The sequence below is a fragment of the Micrasema longulum genome, unplaced genomic scaffold (genome assembly GCF_059751315.1).
Source record: "Micrasema longulum isolate JH-2025_06_02 unplaced genomic scaffold, ASM5975131v1 h1tg000499l, whole genome shotgun sequence".
Lineage (NCBI taxonomy): Eukaryota > Metazoa > Arthropoda > Insecta > Trichoptera > Brachycentridae > Micrasema > Micrasema longulum.
In genome coordinates this window covers 306,809-318,443 of record NW_028277696.1, presented here as the reverse complement: position 1 = coordinate 318,443, position 11,635 = coordinate 306,809, and the positions used below count along the sequence as shown (strand labels likewise).

General features: G+C 32.4%; 1 protein-coding gene across 3 annotated transcripts in view; it reads left to right on the top strand.

Annotated features, from left to right (window-relative positions):
• Window positions 1-653: 653 nt before the first annotated feature.
• The window catches only part of LOC148281091 (PR domain zinc finger protein 10-like), a 28,908-nt gene continuing 17,926 nt past the window's right edge, over window positions 654-11,635 (top strand). The window contains exons 1-7 of one of the 3 annotated variants that reach the window (XM_088227336.1): window positions 654-751; window positions 1,084-1,179; window positions 3,990-4,126; window positions 4,985-5,146; window positions 8,131-8,305; window positions 10,506-10,667; window positions 11,237-11,397. In XM_088227336.1, the coding sequence (XP_088083462.1) occupies window positions 1,140-1,179; window positions 3,990-4,126; window positions 4,985-5,146; window positions 8,131-8,305; window positions 10,506-10,667; window positions 11,237-11,397 (837 nt within the window). In that variant the 5' untranslated portion in view covers window positions 654-751; window positions 1,084-1,139. Of the gene's footprint in view, window positions 997-1,083; window positions 1,180-3,989; window positions 4,127-4,984; window positions 5,147-8,130; window positions 8,306-10,505; window positions 10,668-11,236; window positions 11,398-11,635 lie in introns of all 3 variants that reach the window. The other 2 variants (XM_088227338.1, XM_088227339.1) reach the window with 2 other exon arrangements.

The window sequence follows — 11,635 nt, the reverse complement described above, 5'->3', positions numbered from 1 at the left end:
TCCATGCGCTTCGTAGCTGTAGACGTTTGGTAATATTATAAAATAAAACTTCCAACTATAAATGTATGGGTAGTGTAATAAAAAAAACGGGCAGCTGTAGATTTGTCATGTTGATGAATTCATGCTTGCTTATTTTTGTACTAAGGCAAGTATATGCGATCTGAAACTATGGTTAGGAATAAAAAAATGACGCATAGCATAATAACCCAGCAAAACTTACTGTGCAGTATATAATACTCGTGTGTAGTATTTTAAAGTACACCTCACGGCAATTTATTCATTTCTTCTAAAAAAAACATATTAGACCAATTTATCTTTTCCATCTATAATGGTTATTAAAAATAATTTAAATAACTTTATTTTTATCTTAGTTTTTCTTCTGAAACAAAACTACGAGACATAAATTATTCATTTATTTTATAACGGTTATTTACAATCTACGACTCTGTCTTTATAAATGTCCTGACTTGCCATAGTTTTAGGATTGTCAAATAATTTTGAAAATACATAAACATTTTGACTGGCATAAGTTAATATGTGTAATAGTTTATAATGATGTACTATTTTTTATGTACTCCCAATTTTTTTTAAATATTAATATGTACCTTTATGTTATTTAATATTCGTTTATGGTTTTCGTTTTCTTCTAAGTCTTTCAAACAATTGTGCATTAATCTGTGGTTTAAGTGTCATTTTGGCTGTTTGTCTATGGTTGTGTAATGTCGGATTTTAAGTGTTTTTCTATACTTTCGTAAGGAATATTTAGCATTTTATAAAACATAATGATTTTAAACGTTATGTTTGATGTCATTAAATCAGTTTTCCCTTTTTGTGTTCTAAAAAACAGTTTTTGATCGTGATTTATTAATAGTTTCTTTGTCATGCCATAGCGTATTACTTCAAAATGGCGGCCATTATTGTAAAAATGTACAATAATATTCTTATAAAATCAAATATTGTGCATTAATTTAGTGAAAACATTGTTAATTGTATTCTGTGAGAATTTGTTTTGATCAAATCCACGATCTGATAATATTTTCCCCCTTCTAAAATGGGAATGATAAATGAGTTATTTTGTTTCAGTTGCTATGATTGATTCAACAATTTAGCGTATGTCACCAAAATAAACAATTTCGATTATGAGAAGTAAGGGTACAGAAACCGGCGATACCCTTGAAGGTATGTTATTTATTTTAATAAATTTCGCATTGTTTTCAATATCTTTCAAATTCATATATATTTTTAAGTGATCGATTTAATCCGTGCAGTTACATCTTGTAGGCCGTGCTTATTAGTTTTCAGAGCAAGTCAAATCAATTTTCTATCGTCCTCCTTCGATAAAAGTTATAGGAAATAAAGTCTGCAATTTTGACAAAAAACAAATATTGAATCTACCAGAGCTCTGTGATTTTAAAAATAATATTTTTAATATGATGATACTCGTAAATACAAATAGTCAAATTCCTGCCTTGACACAGGATTGACTAGTAAGGCATGTACATAGAATTAAGAATAGTCCAGAAACCGCATACGCACATCAAACAGAACGCGAACTACTCAAAAATAAGTAGGTTTACGTCTTGACCCATTAGTTTCTTTGTAGACGTCGCTCAATACGCAACTCCTGATTTGAATTCAACTATGCCGTGTTGTGTCCTTTTAAAGTGAAGAAATACTGCTAGGATCTTAAAGAAACAGGATGCAATCACATTTCATGTGTAATTAGCAAATGAATGTGTATGTAGCAAATGCATAACTTAAAAATTGCATTATTTTTCCATCTGTCAGATTGTCGAAAGAACAAAATGAACATTTCGTTAGTGTTGCCAGGGTAGTAATTTTTTTTAAACCTATTTTGCTCATCTAATGAGAGAACTAATGAAAATTGGATCTCGGATTAAACAACTCTATCCTGGACATTTGACCGGCATTATAATAATAATAATAATATTTGGCTGATTTATATAGCGCCATTTTTGTTAAAAATCACCTCAAGGGTGCTTTACAATTGTATATCTAAACTTACATTCTAACTAAACTTAAGTGATATATTATATTTCCAGATTTTAAATTGCTATCTTTAAAACATTAAATATTATTTGACATGGTATAAAAAATATCCATTTTACGTCAAATAAAATTTGTTTTATATTTTAAGTTTAAAGTTCATTAATTCAATTACTCTTTTTAAATGACCCTTTACTTATCTACTCTGTTGTGTCAATATATATTTCCGCGTGCACAATAAAATTTTAGAGAAATTAACATATTGCTTTTTTTTAACTCTACATTTGTGTTATAATTAATTTTTTTCCCATCGCGCAACATTACGTGGTGACATCACGAATGCGCCCGACGAAAGTCAGGCATAGTGGGGGAATTATTGGACACAGTCCGATGTATTCAAATATGATTCTACGCTCCTTCTGGACTATTCTTAATTCTATGGGCAGGTAATTTATTGCAAAACAAAATGTCCCATTCATTTCACATTTGCAACTGTTATCGTGCATAGTTAAAAAGTTCAGCCCTACAAGAAATTTGATATAAAAAATGTTTTCTTACGCGCGGTAAAAATTAGAGCATTAAATTGCAACTCAAAACTTATTGAAAATGTATGAAAAAAAAAATGTATATTTGAATATATATTTGAATAATAACAAATTACTTTGAACATTACTAGTTCATATTAGAGATAGATATTTTGTTTTTTTTATAAAAATGGAAATAACAGTTATCGTTTCACAAATTAAGCTGTTTCGTGAAGACGTTTAACAAATAACACTTAGGTGCAGTAGGCGAACCCCCTTTTTTTTCTGATTGAAAGAAATTTCAATCTCAAAGAAACAAAAAATTACAAATGTTCTGAAACGTTTTTTCCATTATTTATTATTATTTAACATATTTTATGGGAACCTTATTTTATGGAGTAAAATTAATATTTTTTACCTTAAATTTTTTATTAAATGCTTAAAGAGACCTTTAAATTCACAAAATGTCATTTCGTTATACCTATAATTATTTAAATTTATTGCAACAGACAGGAAAAACATTTTTGAGAAGGGAATATGGAAATCTAGGTATTTACAGGGCTTATGACCTGTCATAAGTACTCCCCTCTAGTTCATATGAATCAACCAATGATAAGAGAGTTGTGAAAGATTTCCGGTTTACTGTAAGCCATCGGACCAATCAGCTGAGCTGACCGAGAAGAAGCGGAAGAGAACTTGAGACATCACACTAATAGTCATTTCACCTTAAAAAAAATCATAGAGCTGATAAAACTATACATAATTTATTTATTTTTTAATTTATCTTCGTTTAATAGTCTTTTATCAAATAAAAATAAAAAACCTCTCAATTAATAATTATTATGTATGTATTATTTAGTTAGGCAAAAGCTTAATTTTCAAATACTTGATACACTAATTTATTTCAACAATGAGGAAGTTCAGTGGTTTTTTATAATTTTTTCTTTGTTAACCCTGCCAATTTTTTTTTATATATCGTATTTTCAGCGCTATGATTTTTAAAGTTTTGTATTTCTGAAATAACTCCGCGTGTGATGTCAGAGGTTCTCTTCCGCTTATTCTCTATAAGTTCTGCCCATCGGTCCATTCACGGCAAGCAAACCAGAATTCTTCCATAACTCTCACATCATTGGTTGATTCATATGAACCAGTGAAGTGGTTCAAAGTTGTTAGTTTTTATCAAAATGTTTTTTATTATTGTTTTCAGGAAACTTTGACATACAATTTAACGCTCCAATTTTTACCGAACGCAAGAAAATATTTATTGTATCTTATTTCCCGCAGGGCTGAAGTTCCTCATTAGTGCTTTCACACTCTAGCGAGCATCTTCAGCTTACCTTCCATGTAACATACATGATCTAGATACGCTTAAATTTGAATGCCAATGCAGTGCCCTGTGCACCACCGTGTGCGGAAAGTGGAATGATGATGGTTGTTATAGTAATTTTGTCATTTTAGGAGACCCACCCGAAGATGAGCGGGGCGTGTCAAGCAGTGTCCCCAGCGGGGGGGTGTCCCACTGGACACAGCCCACTCCCGCCCCTGTCCCAGCCCCCCGGGCTTGTCCCTCTACATCAGACATGCTCTACGTTAATGTGAGTCTCCTCTTCCGTGTTACTTGTCACAGCCCGGGTCAGTCCAGCCGATGTGTAACCTCTAATCATCCTCTAAAATAAAAAAAGTGTAAATTAAGATAAAATGTCAGTAATTTTTCAATTTTTTTCACAGCCACTCACAATAAATTTCTTAGCCATAACTGACTTACTGTGACTTTTTAGAACAGTTTTATTATACTAATTAATTCTATCTAATATAATATTAAGAAATGAGGAAGGAATATGGGATTACTTTACACACTTTGTCTCATTCTCCATTCTGACTATTTAAACATCCTTATTTATTATCTATTTATATGTACGATACAGCCCAACTGCCAATTATAATGTATGTAAATTATATTATTAGGTAATTACAAAAAACATTTTTTAAAAAAACCATGAATTTTTGAGGATTTTTCACCAGGACAATTCAAGGACAAGAACTAGTGATGTAACACGCATAGTAATTAATAAATTACAAAACTTTAAAAAATCGTACCAATGATAAAAAACAAATAAAATAATATTAATGAAACACTCAACTTGCTTATTAAGACCAGTTTAAACTGACTGGTCCCGTTATTTTTATTCTTCTAAAAAACAAACATTTTTCTTATATCCATTTTTTTTTTCTTTCTTTTTTACTATGCAAACTTTCACTTTTTATTTTGCATTGCAGCATGCTTTTTCGTTTCTACATGTATACAAAAAAAGTGTTGTTTATTTTTTAAATTATTACTTACTATGTTTGTACTTACCTGTATAATTTTTGTAAATGCCCCTTGGGCGTATTGTAAAATTGAAAAATAAAAAGAATGTTTTTTTTAAAATATATCGCTATTACTTAATTTCTAGTTGGAGGAGACTTACCCGGCATCACCACCATTTCTGGAGAGGGACCCCAACATGAGTTCGGCTGCTCGCTACTCCCCCCTCCACCACGCACACCCTCATCCGCCCCTGCCGCCCTTTCCTCCGCAAGGCCACTACATGCAGCCCTACACTATGCATCAAGAGGTATTGACTTACTACTCAAATAATATAACCTTTGGAAAATTAAATGTAACAAATATTTCTGGTAGTTTTTTTTAGATGTCCTACTATATTATGATTGAAAAATATTTATTTTCATTTTTTTTCATCCGGATTGTGGTCCTTTGGTCACGGACTCGCGTCTCAGAGGTTTAAAGTTCAAAACACAACTTTGTACCCATTTTCATGCACAACCATTTCTGACTAATTATTATATCACTCTGAAAGTGAAATATTTGGCTAAATAAAAATATAGCTTTTTTACTAATATATATTTACATTACTCTTTATAATTTTTCTCTTTTCCCTTATTTGTTCTTGTCTTGTGTATTTGGAGGCGAGATGCATTTAGGCTAAAACAGAAATGTTAAAAGCATTTTAAAATTTCAAATTTTAGCTAGATTACAGGACACCTTTCAGATACAAAGCGCACCGGGAAATCAATATCCTAGGTCGCTATTTAATGCTAAAAAAATTAATAAAGAAAAACAGCGATTAAAAATTGATTTACAATTACCACACCCAGTGGCAGCTGAAGGGGTTAAAAATGGGGAGATCATTTCTTTTACTAAATATGTTGGTACATGTGTATTTCGCAATAATTTTCACACAATTTTTTTTTGTAAAAATACACGAATATATATATGTTAATATAGATTCTTCTAATATGATACACTACAAAATACCTAACATTGCGACTGCACTTTGTCTTGGTTAATAGAGTTTCTTAAAAGGGTCTTAATTCACTATAGCGTCAAAAAATATCCTTCACTCTCAACTGCCGTCATCGTAATTCCACAAATAAAAATCACTAGTACATTTAACTTTTAAAACACAAACAAATTATTAAAAATATACAGGATTTAAATTTTACCAGTCAATATGAGTTTAGTGCATATGAAACGTGCAAGGAACAATATAATTTTAAAATAAAGTACATAGGAATTCATTGATCATCGTATCTCTTCCAGTCTAGACTGTCAATATGATATGATTATTATCAATCTTATTCTTGTCTTCCTTGTTTCATATTGTTATCTCCCGGAACAATCCCCGCGATCGGACTAATTTTGGGAGAAATGTTTCGATGTTCATGTACGCACGGAACGTTTCATCTCTTTCTTTCTCGTGAGAAATCTAGAGATAAGACATCAGCTTTGGGACAGTTACAGAAATGACCCGTGGATTCGACATAACATGAATATTTGATGGCGCACATGCTTTAATAGTATTTTAGATAACATCGAAGATTAACAGATCCTTATATATATCAAGGATTTTTTTATTTTTTTTAAATATTACAAAACCTAATTGCGTTATATTATATACTTTCTTTATAATGTATTTTAGGGAAATGGACATTAGGGAAAACCGCCACTGACCACACCGTATGTCTTGTAAGCGTGTAGATGTTTTTAGGTAATATAGTTCAAAGGTGATCGATGGATGTTTATTTTTCTTCCTTATTATGTACAAGACCGCCATATATTTATTGCAATAGGCACGTCCCTTTTAGCTGCTTTAACTACTGTACAAGGCAATTAAGTCCTTTTTGCATTTTGAAGATGAAATCAGAAAATTCATTCACGAAAAGCCGGACTATTGACACATCACTGACCTTTTCTTCTATTTATGTAGGTATATTTATCTTATAATTAGAAATCAAACACTGATTTGAGTCTACTGAATACTTTATTTTATTTTTACAAATATAAACATATAAAAATAAAACTCTACGAAGTTTTATTTTTATATGTTTATATTTGTAAAAATAAAATAAAGTATTCAGTAGACTCAAATCAGTGTTTGATTTCTAATTATAAGTTTAAATATGGAATTCTACAAAATAAACACCAAATCAATCAATCAATATATTTATTTTGTAATTACCTACCTCACTAGGAAAGCCTGTATCAAGACAGGAATGACATTTTTAGGGTATTGAACACAATAAATTATAAATTATATCCTCCGCTACCTGCTTTCGTACGATCGTAATCCATTTTTTCACTTGTATTATTTAAATTATTGTTTCCCTGAACTGCGGCAAGCTGTTGTAGACTTTTGGTCCCATGAACAATTTAAGACATGAGTGGATGAAGGTGTTATCTTGCAAATTTTTTCAATGTACTTTTTCTTACATAAATGAATATTTTATGCACAGACCTTTCACAGAAAACCAACTACACCATCAAAAAGTAGCAGAAAAATGATTTTGAGAGCTAATGAACGTGTTATTTTATCAACAATTGTACCGGTGTTCAAAACTTGAACCCCAGATATCTCTGCTTTTTGTTTCTGTCACACTCATGTCTTCAATTGACTCTGTCTGTACAGTGGGTTTGAATGTTTAATAACCCTGTGTAATTGTGTTTGTGCCTGTCGGTGAACCAATTAAACATATTTTTTATGCTAGTAGGCACACTAGAATATTAAATTTGAAAACCTGCTTTCATTAACATAGGGTTAATAAACATTATTGAACACACTGAACATCATTAGAAATTTAAGTACTTTAATACGATGTCATACAAGTCTACATAAAATGCAAGGCTTGATAAAACTCTTATTTTTTAAATAATTAAGTTATCTTTTGCTACAACAGGCCGATATTATATGATTATTTTTACAAATTATGGAAAATAGATTTTTAAACTGTGTATAAATGTATGTGCTAATTTTTTTGTTTTTAAATACCTGTATTTCAAAATCTTCTTTTGCTTAATGTAACAACAATACAGCACCATCTCCGGAGATATTTTCTAGCACAGTCTGTTAACAGTTAATGAGTTCTTTACCAGAAGACCTCGTAAACTACTGGTCCAAGCTCTGCTTTGAAAAGCTCCAGCCGTAACTAAAATAAAAGAATGTCCCGCTTTCATATATTTTCAAAATGGCCTTTTGCATAAGAGCAAAAGATAAAAATGTACGCTTAGTTGTGTACTGTACTGATTGTAAATGATGCTCAGGTGATGGGAGAAGAGGCTCCTCCCTTGCTGCCGTACTACCCGGCCCTCAGTACCGGAGCCGATGCCTACGGAGTCTCCTCCTCCTCCTCCTCCGGTGTCCCATTTCTCCCGCCCCCCCGCACCCACCACCTGCTCGACTCCACCACCGACCTGCAGCTGGTTCTGGCTTCTAATGGTAATTATTTCATTTCCTTACTATTTAACAAAAAATCCACTGATTGTTGATCAACACCTCTATTATAAATTTTACGCACTCGGTATTAGGAGCATCATCGGTTAATTTGTTCACGGTTATTCCGGCTATAGATGTCAGATGCCTATCGCCTACGTGAAACAGTAATTATGATAGGAGAATATATTGTGTCCCTATAAAAAACAGTGAGCAACAAAGTGTCGCAGTATGTTAGTAAAATCAAATTCACTTCAAACCATCAACTGTCCAATCAGAAGTGAAATAGTTCTAAAAATAAGATACAATAAAACCTCGTGTTTACGTTCCTCAATTTTACGTTTTCCAGCTTTTTACGCCGAAATGTTTAGGTCCCATTTTATTCCATACATTCTTATTAAAATATTCCCTTAATTTTAAAGTTTTTTACGTTTTTCATAACCCCGGTTTTACGTTGAAAATTTTTCAAAACTCATTCGATCTGTCAAAAGAGACCGAGCCGCGCGCCACCGCGTTTGCCTAAAATGGTGAGTAAAATCAAGGTAAATAAAAAATGTGTAAATTGTTGTCTCAAACAAAATTTAAAGTAGGTTCAGTGTAATTGACCATTTTGTTCAAGTGTCTAATTTTGACATTTTACTAAATTGTGACATGCGGTTGACGTATGTTTAGGAAGAACAGGTTTACATCAATAAATTCCGATGCAGAAAGTTTAATCATTTGGCAATAGAAATATTATTTGGAGTTATAAACATAATTTGGAAAGAAGATTGTTTAAACAGTTATCATTAAAGTGTGAAACAGTTTTGCCGCGATGTAAATGACAGTTGAAAGTCTATGGTGTCATACTAAAAAAAAGTTAAACAAAATTTCACAATATTTAGGGAAAAAAACTGTTGTATGCATTTTATGCAAATTCAAATTTTTGTGCTTTAGGGTAAAGTACCTACATAAAATTATTCAAACATGTTTTTTTTTCAATTCAATAAAAAAAAACCCATTGTGATATTGTTAGAAAAATACAAAATATTTTTAATGAAATCATAGGTAAATATGAACAATCCTCAATTATGACCGTTTTTACAATTTTTCTGCAGTTTTTTATTTCCTCAATTTAACCTTTTTTTGCTACCGCCCTTAAAAAACGTAAAACAGGGGTTTTACTGTAGCTTTATTTGTCCGTATGAGTGCATCCTATGAGAAAAAAGTATCCGAATACATTTTAAGAAAGGAAGCAGAAAAAAAAACAATTTTCCCTAAGAAAAGTATTGTAAGTGTAATTTTGTAATATTTAGATATGATTTTCTAACATTTAGCTACCTACTTGTAATAAACTCAAATATTGTGAAGATAAATAACTATTTTCCCGACTGCCATATTGCGGAGTTATTATTACAACTAGGTAACTTCATAATCAGCGTTTGTGAGTTTCCCACTAAAAGCACATTTTTGGTCCTCCTCCATGAATGCTACAAATTAACAAGTCATTCGTTCCAATCATAATATGATTTAAGTAAATAACGACTGATATTCTTAGAGTGTACTTTAGTGATAATTAGTACAGGCAGATGATAAAAAAAACTTAATTAGCTTTAAAAAATTAAAAATTCACACTAACAATATCTTTCTCCTTTCTCGGGAACCGTCAAAATTAACACCAGGGTTTCAAATGCTCTCTCCGCCGTAGAAAAACCATTTATATCGTGTATTTTGTATGTAAATACACACGATAAATGGTTTTTCTACGGCCGCGAGAGCATTTGGAATACCAGCCCTGGGTGAAATTGCAGTCGGTAAGTTTAAACAAATTTTTTACCCATAAAAACCAATTTATCTAGTTATGAAAAATGTTATCTAACAAACAATTTCAATATTTTATAGATCGAAGCTATAATTATTTATTAAATAAATTATTACTATGCTGCTTAGAAAAATCAAATGTACAAATAACAAGTGCACAGCAACAATTCATCATCAGCCTTTTATCTTATAAGTGCACTGTGTAGATACACCAATTGTAGCGTATCTCCATCATTTTTGTTTTATAAAGGGCATATGATTAGTCTTACCTTTCACGCGCCTGTCCGGGGATTATTTACAATAACAAACAATGTTGTCCTTGGAACAGGGTGTCCTAGTGGGGAGGAGTCTTTGTATTAAATGTATCGTATAGTTACAATAAGTATTTTTTATGTGTGGTCTTCAGGCGAATATCACATGATCGATGGGAGCGGAATGAAGGCTGAGCATGTGGAGCTGCTTATTACGGGTGGCCAATCGGGGATCTCGTATTCTCTGTCCAGTGAGAACGGGTTTATCGTGGCTCGCCCGACCTCGTTAGCGCCCTGCACCGGCAGCAAGGACCGAGGTATACTCGCAGCAGCATTATACGATCTCCCTTATACCTGTCATGACATGCAATAGCTGAATAAACATCTCCTTTCTCTTCCTTAATCTATCCTCATTTCCTCTTTCCTCTTTATTCCTTTTTCCCATTGAGTAATACAGTAAAACCTCATTTTTACATTCCTTCATTTTATGTTTTCCCGCTTTTTACACCGAAATTTTCAGGACCCATTTTTCTTCTTACATTCTCATACAAATATTCCCCCCAATCAACGTATAGCATTGAATTAACGAAATGGCATAATGGTAGTAGTAGTAATCTCTGTCTTTTTCCCCCAATGTAATATGACAGAGCTGCCAATCATTAACATTTCCTTGTCTGTAAACTGTGTTCTTCATTCCGCTCGGACACGGAATGATGGTTGCTGTTATGTTTACTTACTTAATTCTAATGCCCGCTCCCTAAGTGGAGCATATGGTATTCACAATTGCAATTATGTATCAATGATATTTGCAGAACTGTCTTAGCCGTTGCTCTCGCATTAGCCACAATATATCTGTCTAATATTACCTATACATTCCTGTTTCCAGTGGATGTAATCGCAGAATCTAACGCAATGGCTGTGGATGTGTCCCTTCTGGATTCCTTAGACGAGGGAACACAATTTGATGGAGACCAAAGCATAGTCATGGAGTCAGAAACTCTCGATAACACTAATTTGCACCTGGATATTAGTCAGTCAGATGAATTGGTAAATATTCTTTAAATACTTGTGTAAAACGCCCCAGGGGTGGTTTTCTGAACGCAAAAGCGTGCGAAGAAAACACATTTTAACGCCTATTTACATACTAAATACACGCTAACAGAGCGATCTCTTGGCCCGCAATTCTGTTCAGAATACCAGCTGAGAGGTGCTAATATGAATCTTCTCATGGGGGCAGAGAAGATTTCTACTTGAGGATTTTTATTTTTGCATGTGTCTACACTTT